The sequence below is a fragment of the Strongylocentrotus purpuratus genome, unplaced genomic scaffold (genome assembly GCF_000002235.5).
Source record: "Strongylocentrotus purpuratus isolate Spur 01 unplaced genomic scaffold, Spur_5.0 spur5_scaffold_1, whole genome shotgun sequence".
NCBI lineage: Eukaryota > Metazoa > Echinodermata > Echinoidea > Camarodonta > Strongylocentrotidae > Strongylocentrotus > Strongylocentrotus purpuratus.
The window spans coordinates 49,601,617-49,624,717 of NW_022145594.1; the positions used below are offsets into that span (position 1 = coordinate 49,601,617).

The 23,101-nt window shown below is 37.7% G+C and overlaps 2 protein-coding genes across 2 annotated transcripts in view; both read right to left on the reverse strand.

The window, feature by feature from the left end:
• Window positions 1-5,003: 5,003 nt before the first annotated feature.
• On the reverse strand, window positions 5,004-9,623 carry LOC100889983. The gene is made up of 5 exons (XM_003724219.3): window positions 9,562-9,623; window positions 7,524-7,832; window positions 6,432-7,176; window positions 5,767-5,829; window positions 5,004-5,132 (listed from the first exon to the last, which is right to left on the reverse strand). Exons 2-5 carry the CDS (start codon window positions 7,791-7,793, stop codon window positions 5,014-5,016), a joined length of 1,197 nt encoding a protein of 398 aa, XP_003724267.2. The 5' UTR covers window positions 7,794-7,832; window positions 9,562-9,623; the 3' UTR covers window positions 5,004-5,013.
• A 5,783-nt stretch (window positions 9,624-15,406) lies between these two features.
• Window positions 15,407-23,101, reverse strand: part of LOC100890984 (monocarboxylate transporter 12) — a 60,945-nt gene continuing 53,250 nt past the window's right edge. Inside the window, exons 2-6 of the mRNA XM_030978896.1 lie at window positions 21,463-21,668; window positions 20,098-20,265; window positions 18,941-19,081; window positions 16,769-17,860; window positions 15,407-16,279 (exon numbers count right to left, since the gene is read on the reverse strand). Coding sequence (XP_030834756.1) covers window positions 16,134-16,279; window positions 16,769-17,860; window positions 18,941-19,081; window positions 20,098-20,265; window positions 21,463-21,668 — 1,753 coding nt within the window. The 3' untranslated portion in view covers window positions 15,407-16,133. The remainder of the gene's footprint in view (window positions 16,280-16,768; window positions 17,861-18,940; window positions 19,082-20,097; window positions 20,266-21,462; window positions 21,669-23,101) is intronic.

Here is a 23,101-nt window from a genome sequence, read left to right on the forward strand (position 1 = left end):
TACAAGAAAAAAGTTTTGTACCAGGGAAATATATACCAGGCAGTATTGAGCAAATTTTAGTAGATGTAGTCACTCCACCCCCTCTCTCTCTCTCTCTCTCTCTCACCCTCTCTCACCCTCTCTCACCCTCTCTCTGTCTCTCTCCCTCTCTCAAAGACAACCATTAATGTATCACTCATTTGCTTGCAAACACAAACACTCAGATACCTAATGTATCCGACTACTCTCTAAAATCCCCTCACAAATCGAAGAATGTAAAATGGACAAAATACTTCATTATTATTTTCACTTATATTTATAATTGATGCATATGACAATGATAATACAAAATGTATATAAATTCAAACGTGTAAACTTCCAAAGGCATGATAATTCTTTCATACAAAAATATGACTCGCGTTTCAAAATAATTTGTTCAGTACAGTTAATATTCAAATACAAAAACACACTTACAAGAATGGACTTATCTGAATTGTGAGGGAGGATCACAAAGCAGTAACACGTTAAAAGATAGGAGACATCTTTATAGTCGCGATGTCATAACCGTCACAAAAAATAATCTTGAATTAAGTCTTCATCTGCTGTAGATTGGAATCTGAGACTACCAAAAGGAGTGTAATACACATTTGTACATGTATTTGTGACAAAAGTGCTTTAAAACATGTAACTATTTATCGTAAAACAGTGAAAAAAATACACGGGGGCTCAGGGCGAATTTGCCCCCGAAATGCCCAAAAGAGCCACTGAAAATCAGAAAAGAGCCCCTGTGAATTTGCATAGAGTTCAATGCATTTTAGAGTGCTACTTTTATGCAGGCAAGCTTGAAAAGTAGCCCTCGAAAAGTAAATATTATTTTTTTCCCTGTCGTAAAAATTTGCATTTTCCCCTCGCATCTTTGGAAGGCTCTCCAATTAATAATTGCCAATTATTTGGGGGTCTGAATCTTGAAAAGGACTGTTAGATACAACACTTCAAATAATTTCACCAAAAAAAATAAAATAATGTAAGTACTGTGTGTAGAAAATACAGAAAAATGTTAAACAAATGGACAGATTACCAGGATAATAAAGAATAGGTAGTTAAAAAAAGGTGAACCAAAAACAATTTAGTGGCAAGGACCGACACTTTGTGCATTAAGATAACTTAACTGGCATTAACTAGATAACTAGATAATTAACTAGATAACTAGATGATTAACTAGATAACTAGATAACTAGACAAACATGCTTCAAACAGTCTTTGGGATCAGCATATCAAACATAAGTAACAAACAAGATAAATACTGCAAAATGAAATAAAATACAGTATACATAAAATAAGTACTTTGATTAAAAAGAAATTAATTTCACAATATCGTTCACTTGGCAATCACGCTTCAACAAGCAAGTTTTTATATCATTCATCCTAAAATCCATTGAACAAACATGATTGTTGTCAATTACTTTCCGAGTAGCTAAATGCTAAGATTCAATTTATGAATTGGTGGAGAATAAGGCATCCAGGCTTAATGGTTACATCATCATCATTACCATTATTATACAAATTAATTATAATACAAATTAATACTAACACTTTCAAGGGAATGTCTACATATGAAAAGTATCAAGTAAGCACACTCTTTACTAGGTAAATTATTCACTTTTTTTGTTATCAATCTACAAAGCCATACACATATCAATAAACATTAGCATGCTATCAAAAGTAATTTGGTTCAATAATCTATTCATGATTAAAGCCAATTAAGTATTTATTTCACACAAATTGATTGATATAGGCTTAGGCATAAACTAGCCATTGTATATTTCTAGTAAAAATAATTCGCTGCACCTTTCTTCAATATACAAAGCTATACAGGTAGCAATAAGCAGAGTCAAAAGCAATTTGGTTCAATAATCTATTCATGATTGAATTTGAAGCCAATTAAGTATTTATTCCACACAAATTGGTTGATAAAGGCTTAGGCAAAACCAAGCACTGTGTATTTCTGGTAAAAAGCTGTGATTACATTTGCAAGCATGACAATACTTTATAGCAAAATATATATGTTTACCTCAAGAAATGACAATTTATACTCATTACCCTGTGGTGTCCACAAGTATAAACAAAAAATAAAAACAAGCAAATTTACATTGACATTATCAAGTAAAATCAACACTAGCACACAGACAAATAATGCCTCTTACAAACAAAATACAAGCACATCTATGGACAATAATTGTGCAGATGTGCTGCATGTTTATAAGCAGCATAATCTTAAGAGTGATACACATTATCGAACTAAAGATCTTAAAGGCATCGTTTAACAATGTTAAATCTGAGATGCACGGCCCTACGTGTTATCAGTGTCTGTCATAGGGTGTACATTGAAGCCCTAAAAAAAAAAAATCACGCTTCGAAATGATTCGAAAATTCTTTTTGGAGTGACCGGTTTTATCATACTCATTTTCCCCAATAGACCGTAGTGTTATGAAAACCGTTTTCGATTTCCTATCATAAATATCTTGATAATCAGAGAGGCGATTGGCTTGTAAAAGCCATGGGGTTCCTGACTGACCGAAAGGTTTATAATTATCATTGCAGCATGAGCTAAATCCAGGATTTTGTTTCAGAATCTGAGACAAAGTTACCGGATCCCTTTAAGAGTCATACTTGTTACATAATAAACAACATACCGGTATTTAAAGTGAATATTAATTCATTGTTACAGCCTCGATAAAAAGGAAACCAAGGCCACAAGAGTAAGTCATTTTATGATTAGGCTCAAAAGCATGGGAATGTTTTGGGTATTAAGGGGAAAAGGTGTCTCTACAATATGTACCAAATTATTTGGAATGCTAAAATATTCACACAACTTTCTAAAAAATCAGATACTTGGAGGGGGGGCGGGGGACAGAATTAAATGTGTATGTATTTCAACGCTGCACTATCAAGGTTTAGCTAAAGAGAAGTTCGCTATTAACAATACATGCAATATAGCGATAACAAATTTAAACAGTTTGAATGATGAAAAAATACTGTGTTGTAATATGGCAAGCAATAACTAGACCTTGTGCTACAGTGTAGTGTTACCCTGTATTGCATTGTCTAATATCTTCAACACATAAATAATAGTTATACCAGTATTCTGTTTCATAACATTTGTTATCAATAACAAGTAACTGTTTTAAGCTACTGAAATTGTTGCATTTGATTGGCTGAGAGCAAAATTGTGATAGAAATGTGACACTTGTTATTGATAACAAGTTTATATGAAACAGGGCCATGATGAAGGATAAATCTGTGGCAAGTATATTTTGTATGGATTCACCATGTCAAATAGCCATGACGTTATCAGCCTTAGTGCCATGGTAACAAGATAATTTATTACAATCCTGTAACCGTTCATCACTATGGAAACATAGCGCTTTTAAGAAGTGAGGTGTATATATATATATATATATATATATACTCATTAAAAAATAAGATTAAGGTACGAATGAACGAGGGTCTATTTGAAATACTGAAGAGAGCTGTGGCAAGCCTATTATGTATAAATTAATCTTGAACCCTAATCAGCTGTAATAAGATATGGCAAAATGTAATCACTTGATGCTCACTTGTACATAACTGTAGAAAAATATGGCAATATATAGATAGTAGCAGCACATCAACATACATGTAAAAGGAACTAATCTATTTGATATATTTCAAACATGCATAGCTTTATATTTGCATACATACAATGTACACAGTTGCAAGATGATCAACGGAGAGAAAATGCAAGATTATGTTTCCAAGGCGTTTATAAACGGTAACAAATAACAAGTGATCATCAGCATTTATACAATGTTATAAAATAGCTCTAGTACTTTAAGCATCGTGATTGGTCAAAAGGCGTCACATGACATGCACCTATTTTTGGTGCATGCACAATCATGCAAAAAAAAAGCTGTCAAAAACGATATGGCACGGTAAAAGATTGATATCCAGCGCAGCGAACGCGAAGAACAAGTAGCAAGATCTTATCTTTTCGTTTCTAGAACCAACATAACTCTCCTAGACTCTAACGTTAGATTTAGACTTTTGTTTGTTTTGATTTTCATGTGTCGCTATTTTATAAAACAAATAACGCACTTGACTCTGTTGTGTGTAATGTAAATGCAGTTTATGCTAGTTTCTTCAGATGGTGCGCACTGTGAACTCGCCGCAAGCGGCTCATGCACAGAGGCGGTACCAATCTAAAGAAACCTGGCGTGCACTGCATTCACCACTCATGAACGCTGGGCCGTGCGTTATTTGTATAATAATGTAGGTCCTAATAAAATGACATGATTGGCTTAGAGCAGACATGTGAGGAGACAGTCTGAAAGCATACCTGTTTATTAGAAAGTGTATTCTAATGACCTGGGCAGCATCCCATTAAAGCATGTGTATTAAAATCAACACACGTTTGAATGGGATGTCGGTGAACTTGTACTTATGACGTTTTTGTAAGATGATGCCCAGTCTGTTAATCATCTGGATCTCACTATGTGAGGTGATTCCAGATGTATAGAATTGGGAAAAAGGTGATAAATGTTAATCAATGACAAGGACCCTTGTTACCACTGTATAATCGAGGAGGCGAGTTGGCTCAGTCGGTAAAGCGTCTGCCTGTCAAACCAAAGATCGTCGGTTCGATTCCAACCCAGGCAGATGACTGAAGCCTGCATTGTGTGTTAACATGCCCCTCCCCTTAATAGTGTACAGTATGCATATTATCCTCAATGGTAATCACTGAGGTATAACAGTACTACAGTGAAACCTGTCTATAAAGACCACCCAAGGGAGACAAGAAAAGTGGTCTTATAGGCAGGTGTTCTTTATGTACAGGTTCCTTTAGTACGTGTTTCAATGAGAAACCATTTTCAAGGGAAACAAAAAATGTGGTCTTTGCAGACAGGTGGTCCCTAAAGCAGGTTTGACTGTACACAAACGCCCTCACTGATGTACATGTATATTACACGGATACTAGTGACTGATGATCATCTGGGGCTAGTGGTGGAGAGTCGTCTGTCGTTCGACCAGTTTCTTGATGGTCACATGACGCGATGCCACCTCGCTGCTCAGAACATCTTTCTCCTGGAGATGCTGCACAAGCTGGGAACATGCATCTGCAACAAATAACAATAGAACAAGTAAACAATAACAATACCGTAGGTCTTTTTATATAGCGCAGCTACTATATGAATATACTCTACTGCGCTTAATACAAAGTATCATATTATTACCCCGGGTGTAGCTTAGCTGCCATAATAAGGCGCTAAAGCATTCAAGGAATTTATTCCTATCGGGTACCCATTTACCTGGGTGGAGAGTGGCAAATGTAGATTAATGACTTGCCAAAGGACATTAGTGCCGCAACGGGACTGGGGCAATCCAGTCCAGTGACACATCTACTAGACCAGGACACCTTCAAGTTTAAAAAAAAAAAAAAAATCATAATTATATACCTTCTTCTTCTCAAGGCACTACACAAGCCCTACCCAGACACGATCCTTTATGTTAAAGCCTCATACAGATATTTCTTACCTGCAAATCCTTCTACCACACTCCACACAACTAATTATAAATCATCCATCGATTGCACCACAGTATGAAAATCATTAAAATCTTCATACACGTACATCTCAGAATGAAACATTACAAGTGCTCCATCCCCTTCAACTTACAAAATAAAATTGGGCCATGGCTAGTTATTACCTTATGCTCTATGATTAAAAACAAATATGGAAGCCTTCGACTCACCATTGACTGCACTCTGCAGCATCTCAACGTGACTCTTCAGTTCAGGCACTGTCATCCCTGGTACTGGATATAAAAACAAACAAAAGCTTTATACAGTGAAACATGAAGAAAGAAAAAGGAAAAGCAGTGACACATATTAAGATTGCTCAAGGGAGATAATAAGAACGTTCTATACGGGCAGTTTGTTTTCATGTACAGGTAATAATAATAATAGGCAATTCTATAGCGCCGTCTATCTAGGAATTCTATTCCGAGGCGCATTTATTATTTCCCTTGCTTTAGCCTACTGTATATGTAGCTGCCATTACAGCGCTCTAGCATTTCAAGGAATTAATCCTGCCAGGTACCCATTTACCTCGCCTGGGTTGAGTGTGACAAATGAAGATTAATGCCTTGCCAAAGGATATTAGTGCCGTATCAGGGATCGAACCACGACCTTTAAATTTCAAGTCAAGTGCTAGACCACTCGACTACAACTTCGACATGTTTCAATGAGTGTTTTTCTTCTAGGGGAAGTAAAATATGTGGTCTTTATAGAAAAATGGACTTTGTTCGCTACGAGCAAGGTTCTCTGTCTTATTATTGGTGTGTATTTTTACAGCTTTTCAACAATGAGTAACATTTAGCAAATCAACAAATAGCTAACCAGGCAGGCATGCACTTACAGGACTCTTTGTTGAGGTGTCTGACATCTCTCCATAATTCTCTATTATCATATGGACGAACATCGTCCTCTATCCTCTCCTTCAAATTCATCTCCTTGTTACCATGACTACTGTCAATGTCTCTTTCTGCAGCACCGAACGTTGTTTTTGTATGGCCATTCAAAGTTCTGGAGTCATTTGCATCACTGCAGCTTTCAGCCTTAGTTTCTTGATATTCTTCCGTGTTATGTCCATGGTGTTCTTGGTCTTTTAGGGACAAAGTACGCATCTTTGTTAAATACTGATCAGGATTACTGTGGCAAGATTTATATGGGCTACTTTCAAGTTTGCAAGAAGTTTGGCTGAGAGAACTATCTGGCGATTTCTTGCTATCATTATCAGTTAATCTAGTTGCAGGCACTTCGTTGCTTGGACCACACGATCCATCTCTGATAGGATGGATGGGACGCGGTCGCTGCTCAGGCACTTTCAAGTTTTGTTTGCCGTCTCCTTCGTGCTTTCCAAACAAGTACTTGGTGTAGCTCCGGCGCAGCTCGTGGATGGACGAGTCGAGGAGAGGCTCGCTCCTGCATCTCTCGGCATCTCTCAGCTTCCCGATCTGACTCGCGCCGGAGAACTGAGGACTACCGCTGCGTGAGCCAGGATTGCTCTTACTCATGTGGTTACGAATGTTCTCCAGGAGAAGTTCGTTGCCGAGGTTGTTACTTTTGAAGTTCAGCCACTGAGTAGTCCTTATATTGTCCGTCTACAAATTGGCAATGCAACATGGAAAAGTGAGAGAAAAAATAACCATCAGTCTTAAAGTTCAAGGACTTCATGTTCAGATATGACACAGGTACATTTTCTGTCATCTTTTACAAAGTGTAGGCTTCAATTATTTAAGCTCTAGCTAGTACAAAAATTACTTGAAGATGTCATTCTGTTTAATGAAGAAAAAAAAAAACAAGGACATTGCTTTGAAAACACAAAAATAAATAATTTGAATTATCAAGTGAAATTACTGTGCAAATTTTGTACATTAGATACTAAAAAGAGGAAAGAAAGAAGAAAAAGGCTGTACAAAATCATTGTTTCTCCTTTCATTATCCTTACCTGCGATTTGCTCTGCAGCTTCATGGCAGAGCGGCTCAGTCGTCGGGCCAACTTGTGGAACTTCCTGAAGCACGAGGCGTGTGCCAATGTGTCTGTGTGGATCAACTCAGGGAGCTCGTTGAACCCCTCCTGCACAGGACCACTGGTCAGGTACCTGGCACAGACATCGCAGGTCATGAGTTCTTGCCCCGTGTCTTGTAAGCAGATTTCACACTCCTTCTCATCAAGACTTATGCTCACAAAGCTGTCATCTTTCCCAGAGGAACCCATCCTTCGTTCAAGTCATCCAACAACATTTTCCAATGCCGACTGTAATCCACAGAAAAAGAATCAAACAAGATTAATAATCATTTACTACAGCTTTAATATTTGCAATTAGCAATTTAGTAAAATGAGACTGCGATCGGATGAACATTATGCACATAATAATTATAATAATAATACACAACATTTATTAGGCGCTTAATACAGGTGTCTGTAAGCACACAAATGTCTGACTAAAAAATTATTTACCAAAACTTATGTACTGGTAAGCCAAAGTTCTACATGCCCAACGCTTTCAGCCAAAAAAGACACACATTTTTTGTACAAGACCCATACATCCATCTTGCTACATTCTATACTTTCGATTATCCACAAACGGAGCAGCATCATTATTCATGAAGAAAGGTCACTAACCAGTCTGAGAATGAGGATCGTCCTAATAAGTGAGTCCACATAAACGTTGACAAAATGCATCCTCAAAAATGAGGATGGTCTGCATTTTCAAACGCTGACAAAATGCGTCTTCAAAAATGAGGATGGTCTGCATTTTCGAGGCCGTTTTTTTCATCGGCGCACTGCGGGTTGCGGGTTTCGGGTTACAGAACCGCCCGCTGGCGATGCCAAAAATGGATTCCCTGGGGGAAATTAACCCTAGTTCACTGTCTACTTTTACGGGTTGTCCGTCTTCCCAAAGATTTATTGCTCATAATGTGAAGGTCTCTGTATAAAGTCAGTGTAAAATGCATCAAGAAAATCATCGCGGAATCTGTTTTTTGCATTGCCAATGTACCGATCAAAAATATGAAACGTCTGCGAAAATGCAGACGATCCTTAATTTTGAGGACGCATAGGTCCACGTTTACAGAGATGATCCTTGTTTATGAAGACGATCCTTATTCTCTGACCAGCTCCCCTACTTCTTCTTCTTCGTGTTCTTTCTCCGCTTTTTCTTAGATCAGCGATCCCATGGGCCGCAAGACATATAAATAGACAGAAGCACAAGGTAAACATCAAGGTCATCACTGACCTCACTGCTAAACAGCAAACATCACTGCTAACAGTGTCACCTGAGACTGAGCCACCACTGAGCCATATCGGCGGTTCTGTGATGGTCTCTCGAGCTCTTTGTTTCAAACCCCCAAAACAAACGAATATAATTTCATAAATCAAACAAATTACAAACAATTCATGAATAAAGATTGAAAAAAACTAGTTCTGATCGCCAACACCACAACATTCAGCAGAAGTCACTCAAAATCAAGAGGAACAGCAATGTATAGAAGGGAAGACAAAGGCATTGTCATACTCATAGTCATAGTAGTAGTAGAGTCTAGGCCTAGGCTCTAGACAGAAATAACCGTCTGATTTGGTCATTTCTTTCATAAAACTGACATTTGTTGACATTTCTATAATCGGAGGTCTAGTGGAGCCAGACGTAGTCTAAGTGGAACAACCGACGATTAGAGAGACTGAAGTTTTCGGTCTAAGTCAAATCAAACTATTTATGCTTATGTTATGACATGGCTTTCCTGGCTGGCATGGCACAGTTTCCTTCATCACCATATCCGGAGCGCCGCGGCTCGCACCACACAAAGACGACACAGACTACAGCTAGCTGCAGAGCACAAACGAGCCACTTTCCCATCGACAAAGAATAAATACAAAATCATAAATGCACGTTTTCATTCGATCATTGGAAATTTCGACACACTCATGAATCCATGATGGAATGCAGCAATTTCTTCTCAACTATACCATGATCTTGGGTACTTACAATAATCACATTTCGTCTGATTCTATCCGTAATTCTATCAATCATTTTCATCCGCAATCATCTTGTTTGACAGCTAGTCGTCACTTCAGCTGTTCGGGAGTAATTAAAATCTGTATGATCATATTATTCTTGTTACAAGTCTTGGATAGTCGATTTTTTTCTCTTTATTCGAGAGATGTTGTCTCTGACCAGGCTATTCTTTGACCTTATCGACTAGAGAAAAACTGGGGAAAAGAAAGAAAGGTGAAATGGGGGGGGGGGGGGGGGTTATGAACTTGTGAGAGACTGTGAGAGCGCGTATCAGAATAATTAATATATACCGCCTCGACAATCACCCTCCGGAAAATTAATTACCCCCAAGGACATTACCAGGGGTGGATCCACAAAAAAAGGGGGGGGGGGGGAGCGCACATCCTCCCACATATTTCCTTTTGAGAAAACAAAAATAGCAGGAAAAAAGAAAAGAGGAAAGCTAAGCTAAGAAATATTCACATAAATGCTCACATACGCATTCAGAAATGCCTGAAAATGTATCCCCTGGTCGTAAAGGCTTTGCACTCGCAATTGTGTACAAGTTCACGCCCCCCTTGAAAAATTCTGGAGCCACCCTTATCACCCACCCTCCCAGAAAACTACCTCCCCCCCCCCCAGGATAATTATTCTCCAGGGTTGATTGTCCACGGGGGGGGGGGGGGGGTAGCCGCACTATTTTTTTTAGTCAACACCCCCTCCCTTATGAGCGATAAGCGGGGGGGGGGGGGGGGGGGTTGGAGGTGTTAGCGAGCACTAATGTTGTTTTTATTCAACACCACTCCCCCAAAAAACAAAAAGGCAAAATTGTGGTTACCATAATTTTTCCCTTTTTTTCCAGGGGTGGGGTCCCGTCATCTCTTTGTTTTAAAGGTAGAATTAACGTTACCATCTTTGTTAAACCTTTTTTTGGGGTCAGGGGTGGGGATCCGGGCCCCCTGAGCCCGCCCCCCCCCCCCCACCTGGATCCGCCCCTGGTCCAGGAGGAGGAGGAGAGGAAGAGATAGAGGGAGAGAGAGAGAGAGAGAGAGAGAGAGAGAGAGAGAGTGAGAGAGATACAGAGATAAAGAAAGGGAGGGTGAGCCTGGTCTGAACAAGTTTTGTGATCCCTTCGTTTGTACTTTTTTACACAAAAACCGTTTCTATTCTATTTGTCATCTTTTTTCCCCTTGTCTTTGTTTCTCTTTCTTCATCGTCTCTCTCTTAATCTTGCCCTCCCCCTCTATATATATCTCTCTCTCTCTCTCTCTCCTTCACTCTTAAAACCTTGTCCATGCATTAATTTAGCAGTAGGCTTCCTTATTAAGACGGATTATACTGCCCATATTCACAACATAATGAAGTTGCAGGTGTTTATTTGTTTAAATTTTATTTTGCCTTTGTACGATCGTCTTCTGTTCCTGCATGCACTGTATTTGTTACTGTATATGTCGTTATATTTGTAACCCTGCATCATGTCAGTTGATGAGGAAACATTTCTTGATATTTCTTCTGGCAGAGGACCTGGGTAATTTCGATGTAATATTTCTTTATAATAGCATTCTACTGAAATAAAGATGGTTTATTAATTTTAGATACGCTCATCTCATTAAACTGTGATCAATAAATGTTTTAAGAATTGTTTTACATACGCTGGTGAAAAAATCTGGAATAATTTACCTTCTGCTTTTCAAAATTCTAAATCTATCGATGTTTTTAAACGTATAATACATGAACAAATTTTGTAAACCTGTGTGATACAGTGCCGATTCATATACTGCTCTTGAAATGGCTTATTTCTCTCTCTCTCTCTCTCTCTCTCTCTCTCTCTCTCTCTTCTCTCTCTCCCCCTTTCTCTCTCCCCTCTTTCTTTCTCTAGCTCTTTCATTTTTTTTTTTACTTCCTACCAATTTCCTTATATCTTTTCTCCTCTTCTAATATTTTTGGTGATATTTTAATGCCTTTTATTAAAGTGATTTGATGTTTTTCGCTGTCAATTTCAACTATTACATTGTCGTTTTTTGTTTTGTGCTTTTTACTACTTTTAATGCGTTTTAAATAGCTTGTTCTTACCTTTGCTTGTGAGCTTTGGTGATATTCATTATTTATATTTCCGTGTACTACATTTTTATCCTGTTCAGGAACACTATGTAAAACAGACTCTGTATCTACAATGTATAACTCATTCTTGTTATCCTGAATAAACATATTTCAATAAAAAAAATTAAAAAGATAAAAATAAGACACTTCAACTAAATGAACTGGGTTCGAGAATGACACTTGTTTAATTTGACATCACAATAATGACATGTATTTCTTTCTGTTTGTACAGTAAAAGAGCCTTGCAGACTTTCAAGAGAGATGCGACGAATTACAAAACATCCAAGGGTTCATAGAGATTGTTTTACATTTCAATAAACATTCAATACTCAACAACGTAAAGGTGAGACGACAGAATGAAACGATACACCAAAGGCACTTTATCATTTATAGCAAAAAGAAGTATTGAAAGTTTACAAAGTATTGCACTGAAATTCAACACGCATATAATATACATGCTCTGCGAGTGCAGCTTGAAACGATTCACCATTAGTTTTTTTGCGACAATAATCTTGTCTCATTTGGGGTAAAATTGATATGTAATTCCACTTCCACCTATAATGAATGCACAATTTGAATCTAACTAATCATCTATATATATATATAATTTCAAATATAATTCAATGTTTTAAAGAAATCCATTTGTTTTGTTTTTAAAGGTTAAATTAACCTTTAATTTGAATGGTTTATCACATCTTTCCATTCAATTCAACACCATAAACATCAATACATCATTGCCTTAGCCATGTTTGCATATCCGCAAAATTCATTTGCACATTAAAATCCAGCCCATGTTGAAATATTGAGACATTAAGCCCACAGAAAAAAGAAGAAAAAACCTTTATAATTCACGAGCCACCCTTCAAGTAGACCATTTAATTTGGTGTCCAGACCAGACCGATGAGTGATTAGTAATAATTTGCTTCATAATCACTCATTATAAACAGATATTGAAACTGCCATTAAATTAATGATGTATACATGAAGTTAACAACAAACTTATTCATTCCCATTACCAAGTTATATATTTTTATGTGAAAATTGATTTGTCGCGATTTATTATGATTAAGAATGTAACTATTGAAAGTCTTGAAGTATTTACCAAAAGCTCTAATTCAACCAGTCCACCTTACATTTTTTATTTATAACAAACACAAACACGTCAAATTTACAAGGGGTATGGATAATTTAGTTGTTGGCTGTATTTTCTACAACATGACGTTGAATATTAACTTAACATTTGTTTATGATTTACAGTTATTATTAGTATGACATTTTGGAATCAGTTGCCAATCGGTATAATATCAATTTTGAATTCGGTAACATGATGTTTTTCCGTTTCCCTTTGTTTCCAATAAGGAAATTGTAACTTAAATCTTTATCAAACGTTTGAAATGAACGTCGTTATAAGTAACGGTAACATCTGTTTGAATAAGAAAATAATAACAGGTTTGTTCATCCCGTATGAGGACGTCAGTAGTATAAAAGCTTTTTCACAAGATAGATTTGCATTCGACCTTTACTTGAACAAAATATAATGTAGAGCAAAAGACGTCATATGCTTTAATGAGATATACCATGCTTTGGCTTATACACTTACACAAAAAAAGGAAGTAAAACTCATCGCCGTCATAATCTTAGAAAAATAATATTCTTACGAACAGCGCCACCACCGGATGAGTTGAATATGCAGCGCCACCAACGAACGAATTGAAAATGGATTACAAGTAATCAAAGTAAAAATCATGGTCTACTCTAATCTAAATCCTTGCCAAAGTTAAACTTTCCTAAAATGCGTAAATCTTATCCTAACCGGCCAACGGATAATTAAGTTTGTACATTATTTTAAAAATCCGAAAGAAAATATATTACATTCATTTTTCAGATGATTTGAATGTCATTAAAGAGGCTCAAAATAACAGCACTATTGCTTCAATTAACAATAGCATGAAACCTTTATTTACACCACCTATTAAGAATATCTAATAGTTCTAATCTATATGATAATAACATGTAAGGAAACATTAGTAAAGTTTTGGAAATCTTTGAAACTAATGAAATAACACCCGTATAGTGTTATGTTGAAGAGTATTTTCAAAATATACATTCATGATTTAAAAATGCAAATCTACAGAAAAATGAAAAGAAAAAGATTTTTTTGGGGGGTGATTATTCACCTGCATTCACTCTGTAAGCAGTATCGTAAAAACAAACTTAATTGAATACATTACTAACCTAATCGAATACATTACCCGGATCAACATAATGAAAAAATATATATCACAAAATAAAAATATATTATGCAACTGTCAACGGCCACATACTGTGTTAGTATTTAATATTCGAAAATGAAGTCCAAGTTCTAAGCACGTAGACGATAACGCCTCTTATTTTGATTCGTGCCATGGTATCTTTGAAATTTCAAATTCCCACTTAATAATCTGCTATATAAGGCCTTTAAAAAAATGTTGTATTGCCCTTTGCGACCGAACCCAAAGTCTAGATTTTTTGTTTTTTGAAACCGTTTTTTAGAGAGAAAAAAATAAAAGCATTACAAAATAAGAAACTAACACAGCCCAAAGAGGGAAAAATAAAAGGAAAACAAGTTTTAAAAAAATAAAGATTTCCGACCGACCGACCCATGTTTTAGCACCTAAAGGGCAATATAACATCTTTGTTTAGGCCTAATTATGACAAGATATGGAACAATAACAGTGAGGTATATTGAGTTTCTAAAACTTCCTAGCACGTACTAGCAGTTCTAGACGAGAGGGGGGGGGGGGATAAAGCCTCCTCCAATATCTTGATTAGTAATGAATTTTAGCAAGACACATTCATGAAGGCAATGAATGCAAGAACCCAAAGCCCCCCCCCCCCCGGTTTTAAACATCTCAGTTGCCATCAGTAGAAGAGCCATCATAGGTTTAAGCAGGGGTATACTACTGATCAATTTGAAGACCCAGTGATACAAAAACAAAATTTAACTAACACTCGACCCAGTTTAGCTGGTCTAATGTTAACACTACAAGCATAATCATACGTCAAGAAAGGATTCCGCCCTCTCTCATTCTTTTGGGGATATGCCACACAACATAACATATCAATTTTATCTTAATGTTTTACCAAATTTTGCACTGCCTTAACATTTGACATCGTAAAATGATGGAATAAATCTTCCATTCACCTGAAGAATTCTAAACGCGTCTTCGTCAGATTCGCAAACAGACTTCACATAAGAAACTGGCTTCCCAAACTTACCAACACGATACGTTAAATATTATGATGCTTTAATGTAAGACAGGAAACTTTATCTTATTCTCAGGAATCGAACAATGTACAATCAAACAGATGGTTCCTTTTATTGGTATTTTTCCATCTAGTTAGAGCGTCTTTGCAAAATGTATCAAATCCTTCTACTTTTCTACAACTTTGTTCAAGTCCTCTGGGGTACGCATAAGTAGGCCCTATATCAAATTGTGCAGCATTATAATTTCGTGTCTATAGTTAGTCCCGGCATAGACCTCCTGTACTACATTGTTTAAAATCTCCTTGGCCCTTAGCTGCTTTTGCATTTGAACTCTCAATGTATCTACATTTTATCTACACTTATCTACATTTTAACTTTCATATCTGATGACATGAAAACAAGTGAGATTATGGGGAACAAACATTTACGATAAAATGATTATTTTCCTCTCTTTATCATCATTCTTTGGTGAAAAAGTGGAATATGGTCACGTATCAATAATTCTATCAAGATAACGATTTCATTCACAATTAACCTGAAAGGTCATTATCAACAAGAAGTTTCAACATTATCGCAATACTAAAAAACAAAAACAACCTAAGGCAGTTTCAATCGCTTTGTTGTGCATCAGTCCACCTTTTGAAAATTTAATTTGATTTAATTTAAAATTAAGATTAGCATTACCATGATACCAATGGCATATTACATAATCCGACAATTTTCTTCTTTAGACAATACAAAGATGAAGACAGAAACATGAAATTGCCCTTGAGTTGATTTCTTGAAAGTTTTTACGATCGTGTAGTATTGTCAGAGGGATACAACGATAACGAAACATCGTTCGATCAAGAAAATGTCTTGGTTCTTGGTGATGGTGTCTTATTGGCAATTGGCAACATACATTCTAACTTTACATATACTTATTTCATCATTATGTCGATCAAATAGTTGATGTTTAACTAGTTCAGAATCTGGCCGGTTCTTATATTTTTTAAAACCTCATTGATATTCCCTACACTTACTTAAAGCCGCCGATGATGGCGTTATCAACGAACTCGTATCAGAAGGCGTAGAAATTCGGGGATCACGTCATCTTCAGCTTGCAACAGAATAACGGTGGTGAAGATTCTGGACTAATGTTATTTTACCAGCCATTAATGAGGAAGGAGGAAGTCAGCTTAGACTGGATCCGGTGAGAAGATAAAATAACATACATTTAAGATTTATTTTCTTCTTTTTCCTTCCTCGCTTTTCGCCTATTGAGACAGAGAAGTACGATGAGCAAAACAGACGCGAAGGTTTGGATGATACCGAGTAGAATGAAGGATTGATCGTAGCTTCCGAATTGGTCGAACAGCCAACCTGCAAATACAGAACACGTGAGAAGCAATCAGAAAAATGACGAATTTAGTGTAGCCAATGTCAGAACATGAAGTACGAGATATTATTATTAGATTATCAGGGATCATAAAGAGGACAACAAAGTACAATCTCTGTGATATGGTATACAAATAATAGATGTTTACGAGCGTATCCGGACACCTACCCCCTGAAGTCCTGGACATCTACCCCGGATAACCACCCTCTAAGATGTACTACCCCGTAGGACAACTACACAAGGGTAACCAGGTTCTAGGACGACTACCCCTTAGGACAACTACCCCCGGACAACTACCCCAAGACAACTACCCCCAAGGTCAATTACCCCTAGGACAATTTCCCCCGGAAAACTATTACCCAGACAACTACCCCCTAGGACAACTACTCCCGGACAACTATCCTAGGGGGTAATTGTCTGGGGGTAACGATTTGAAATTCTTTGTTAAAACCGATTATTGTGAGTGATTATACCTGTCAGGAAACCAGCTGACATCCGTCCAATCCCAGCGAATCCGTAGGACCAACCCAGTGCATTGGGAAATCTTTCCATGCCGATGGACTGCTTAATCACAACCACAGCTATCGGGAAGAACACGCCGCTGGCTGCCCCGTAGGTAAGCGAGGCTGTGATGAGAGCCCCGTAGCTATTCAACACAGGATCAAGCAGCATTGGCGCGGCAGACAGAAAGGAAGAAATGGTGAGAAGCTGTGCAGCAGTAAGTATTTTATAGTCTACAATCAAACCATGCCCAGCTCGGGCGACGATGTTCGACACACCGGCAACTGAAGCTATGAAGGTGGCCTGAAGAGGTGCGATTCCTTTCTCTTGTGCGTGGGGCACGAGGTAAATAAGCCAACCCATGTAGACAAACCGCCCACAAAATTGGACGACCATGAGAATGATAAAGTAAACGTCTTTGAACAAAGATAGGCCTAGAAGCGAGTAGCATCTTTCCGCCCTTGTCTCTGCTCGCGCTTCGTCCTCGTCTCCTGTCTTTAACGTATCGCATTTTTCTACATCAGTTACTGTACGATCTTCCCCATCGTCTACATACACCGATCCATTGGTGTACCCGTTCTCTGTTTCAGTCTTCTCTATATGTTTGAGCTCAAATGATTCGTTGGATTTAATGTTATTGTCTTTAAAGCCATTGCTTTGCGAAACAGGTCTAGTGTTTTCTGCACCCTCATCATCATCTTCTGGTCCTAGATCACACATTATTCCTTTTGAAACGTATTCCTTTTCATCTATGCAGTCATCCGACTCGACCTCTACCGATTTATATTCCATCTTGTCCTTTCGTCGTCTTTCAGGACTAGGTCTAACTTTAATTGGACGCAAGAGGGTGCCACACACACTGACATGGAAGCACAGCGCCCCTATTATGAAGAGACCTCCTCGCCAGCCGTACGTATCTATGAGGATCTGGGCTAACGGCGCTAGGACCAGGATCCCTACTCCAGACCCGGCGTACGCTAGACCATTGGCAAGACTGTATCTCTTCTCGAAGTAATGGCCAACCATTGTGAGACTTGGCGTAAGAGCAAGACCTAGACCGATACCTGAGACAAGAACAACAACAAAGGATAATGTGGTCATTATATTTCGAAAATCGTACTATTCTTACTTCTGTTTGAATCAGAACCTTTGTTTTAAGATAATACGATATATATAACAGCGAAGTTCCTTGAACATATCCCACCCGAGAACGTCTTTTTATATCGCATGTTTCTATGTTTTGATTGTGTCCTATATTGCAAATCGACGTCACAATGCAAATAAAATTACACATTTGCCCAATGGCTTTTAGTGGTATGTATCTCTTGGCATCTGATTTTGGGGTAAGAACGGCTAATATATCCTCACTGACATGGCAAACACATAATTAAGAAATAACGATTCAAAGTAATACAACATAAAACAAAAGAAACGTTGATGAATATCAAATGCATGATTTCGAGATTGGGTTGATATCGTACGGGATAAATGTGTAGCTGGTATTTTGATCATCAGAGGAAACCACCCCTGTAACCTTGAATAATTTGAAAAATAAGAGCTGAAATAAATATGGTTCATAGTTCAAGTTCTGCCACGCCACTAGTGTCTTTTGGCAAAACTGCCACAATCGACCCAGGTGAGGTAAATGGGCACCTGGCAGGAATCTATTCCTTGAAATACTAAAACGCTATAATGCCAGCAATGCTAAACTTTACGAGGTTACATGATAACATTGGCACATTGTTAACATTCAAATTTGTCAAGTCCTCTTTGGAATGTTTAGCAGCATGATTGATTCGTCGACATCCGCTAATACTGGTTTGCTAGCGTTTTAACGAGGTAGCAAATCCAGGATAATAATTTTGGAGCGCCAGGAGTGTCAAGTCTGACATACATGAGCGCTAGAGAAACACTCACTATTATTATCCTTACTACAGTCAAACCTGCTTTAGTGACCACCTGTCTCCAAAGATCACATTTTCTGTTTCCCTTAAAAATGGTTTCTCATTGTAACATGTACCAAAGGCACCTGTCTACAAAGACCATCTGTCTACAAAGACCACTTTTTATATTTCACTTGGGCGGTCGCTATAGACAGGTTTGACTGTATTAGTATCCTTATTATTATCATACGACATGATTACCTGATATTGATAGACATATTGAGAGCTGACTGACGTCGGTAGTACCAGCAGCTAATATCAGACCTGTCCCACCAAAGAAGCCTCCAGCCATAGCAATCGGTCGACAACCAAAACGTCTGCATAACGGACCACTTATCAAACCTGGAAAACAAAATAGAATCATACTCATCAGTGTGTAACCATTGAAATAATATTGAAATAATGTCGATAGTCATATTCGTTTGTCTTGCAATGTATGGTCAACAAGATCCTTGTTGACCATACATTGCGAGACAAACGAATATATCACTAGCGATATTATTTTCGATACTACATCCGCAATGAGTAATATATTTAGCAGTATTGAAATAGTATTTCACTGTTATTATGATTTTTTAAACGATGTTAAAGCCCCTCTAAAGTGTTAGAAGTTCCAAAGATCTGATGGAAAAATTTCATTTAAATTGTATCATACTGTGAAAAAGGATGTCATTCAAAACACATTTCTGCAAAGATTTTTAAAACAAATGTGTTTGAAAGTCAAATATTGATGAAAGAAAACAAAATGTAGGTTTTCTTCGAACAACAGAAAACCGAGATTATGTATTCTTTAATCAATATTTGTCCTCAAACACATTTTTTTTTCGGGGGGGGGGGGAATCTTTGCAGAAGTGTGTATATAATGACATCCTCTTTCACACGATTATACAATTTAAGCGAAATTTAGCCATCCAAGTGTTGGCTCCCAACACTTTAGAGGGGCTTAAAGTGTGACTGATGCCATATGACATTTTTATTCAATATTATTTTAAAAGCCTTGAGTGGGAGTACCCCGGTCAAGAACTGATTCTCATTTTACTGTCTTATATCATAATACATACGACTAGCACTCTCAGCAGTATATGTAATTGGGTTTATCCGATCTAGGGGACATGATAGGGCCAGGGGATTAAATCTATTACATATCAAGTTCTTTTTATAACAAATAGGCCTATTGGATTTTGTTAAGTTTTTAATAGATTTAATGAAAAGTATCAACGAGGACTTCTTACTCATAGGATAAAAAGATGCTCCATTTAGCATACCTCCTAGTACAATTCGTCATGAAACCCCTAACAATAAAAAAATAAAAAAAATTCACGACAAAAAATCACACTTTTCATTCAGAGCTACCATACCTGTAAAATCAGCAAACGTGACGCAGAGCGAACTAATCCAGCCAATCAGAGACGTGGACACACCGAAGTAAGTTCGGAAGGTTGGCAGGAATACACCAAGGCACTTAGCAATCCCCTCCCTGAAGATGAGCGTGCAATGGGCAGCCAGCAGGATGAACCAGCCGTAACCTAAGCAACAACATGTTAAAAATTAATCAGAATACGATCGCCTAGACATTCGAGAAATAATAATAATAATATTCAACTTTTATATAGCGCTTAAAGCTATTCTGTACTAGTGTGGACATGAGGGATTAGACCACCCAGGGCGGTCACTGACAGGTGACTATCTCATCAACTTAGCTCTCAATTAATTAAGAAAAAGAGGATGATGGGGGACCAACAGGCACCGATTAGGCATTTTTTTTTCTATATAGAGGGAGCAAGTAGCTACAAGTAGTGCAGTGGGGCTTTTATGCATCCTTATCCTCAATAGCCTTATCAAACACCTTTTTAAAACGAGTTCTGCGAATTCTACTTTATCCGAACAAGATTTCGATGGATAAATATTACAAAAACGGTAATGAAATTGCTCTTGAGTTGATTTCTCTTGTTAACTAGACTTTCAACAAGGGTACAATAATTACCTGAGTGACTCACTTTACATGGACATCAAACATTCACTACTAATTGCTGTTACTAAAAAAGAAATGGTTCGCAAACGTTAGGTCCGTTCAAGTTGTAGAACAACAGTCGATAGCTCCACCCACCCCCTCCCTCCTCATGGGAAAAAAACTGTGTCCAAGCGTTCATGATAATAGTTATTTGTACACATTGTTTGGACTCGTACTTAACTTGCTATGGTTATTTTGTCGGCAAGCTACATCTTGCCAAAAATAGGTATGATCGAGAAGAACCAGAGACAGCCCTTTAAGAACCATGACGTTTATTGTTGCCGAAATCAACTGTTTAATACACTGCTACTGAAACTATAACTCACTCAAGAGATGATCATATAGTTGTAACAATAAGTCAAAGAACAACGTAGTTTTTGTTTGTCTTTAACCCATCAAAGGAGATCATACGAGTGAAGAGATAGCCGAAACGGAACAGTAATTTAATAGCTTTATTTAATAGGCGCAGTATTTTCCTATGTTGGATGTGATGAAGAAAAAAATTCCATGGATTTCAGCCCGTTGGTTTCAGCGTCATTTAGGGACTTTTAGATTTGCACGTCGACATAGTGGACTGCTACGTGTGACGTCCTTTTAAGGCACCGTGAATTCCTTTTAAGGCATTGCCAGTGCCTTAAAATGACGTCACACTTAGCAGCCCACTATGTTGACGTGCAAATCTAAAAGTCCCTATTATTGGGTCCATACTCACCTCCGTCAGGAGCACGAGGTTTGTCTGAAGATGACCCCGAATCCTTTCCCGGCGACCTTTGAACTCTGCTGCCGTTCTGCGCATGCTGATTGACCTCCTGTGTTTTGGAATGGCCATTGGTGATTGGTTCCGGGTCTTCTTCATGGTAGGGCACGATGTCTTGAGAGGAATCCGAAGGCGGGAGCTTTGAATATTTGGTGAATCCTCTGAAAAAATAATAAATGAACAAATACTGTTAAGTTTCAACCTGTAGTGCTTTCGAGTAGTTGACTTTTTGTTCCCTTTTGTTAAGTTAAGCAAATATGCATCGCATAGGAGGCGTCGATTTGCTATGTTGGGCATGCATGTAAGCAGAAAACAAAAGTAAATACGCCATGCTGTGACTAGCTAAAACTAAGTAGGCCAAACTTTGTGTCTGCTCTTTGTGAGGACATGCAGATTCATTGATTAATAGGAGAGTTTTGCCGACCCGGTTCGAGTTGTGCTTAATATGGCGATTACCGCTTTGTTGTGAGGACATGCAAACCCAACGAATATACGCCATGTTGAGACCAACCAAACCAAGGTAGCCAACTCTGTGTCTCTGTGTAAGGGTTTAAACGCACGCCCTCTACTGTTAGCTGAACAAATAACATCAGATTACAATTTTAGGAGATTCTAAATCGTCTCAAAGCAATGAATTGGCTCAATGTACCATTCCAGACACTTAAGTGTTGAAAGATGTTGTTAAAAGCCTGTCTTGTGTTTTTGTTTTCAAGGAAAAACGGTTTGAAAAATTCAAAAATGGTTGGGAGAATTTACTGGTAGAGGGTGTCGCACAGTGACGCTTTCAAAGAAAACCACAAATATCTTTGTGGTTTGAGAATTTTCCAGGATTTTTCGCATGTTAGAGAGTTAGTACAGTAGAAGGAATATAAAGAGTAATGTTTTTTTCAGGATTTTTTTTTGCATGTTTCAGGGTTAGTACAGTAGGACGAAATTTATGGATAACTAACATTGCATATAAAAATTACGCAGTTTTTTCATCAACCTTCAACAAAGTTACCAAGTCACTTAATGTATTCGGTGACTTTGTGTGAAACATATGAGCATGTTTATCTGTACCATTGCCATGTTTTCCCGCCAGGTATTGACATTGATAAATCTGATCAACCTTCGCATTCCTTTTACTCAATAGGCCTGTTTTCATCAGCTCGAGATTGCCAAATAACCCGCTACTTTAACTATCCAGATCGCAAATTATATAGCTAATTTGCGTCTATATGAGCCCGCAGTTGCAATTAGCGGGATATTTGGTCGAGATAATCATCCCAAGATATCTTGGGATAGTTTGCAAAATATCCCGCTATTTGTCCCGTGCGTCATCACCAGCCCGAAGATATATAGTTGGCTATTTGGCAATCTCGGCCTGATGAAAACAGGATAAACCTGATATTTGGAGTTCGGCTTTACTTAATAGCATTCATTACGAACAACCGACCTATGACGTCATGTATATGGAAGCATGAATTTGAAAACCAATCAAATTACATTTTACGTCGAGGTTTGATTAAGAAATTGAACATGGTTTTTCTAAAGGGTACATGCATGACGACAAGTCTAGCTGTTCAATGTAGCCCGTACGATATATGTTATTTTC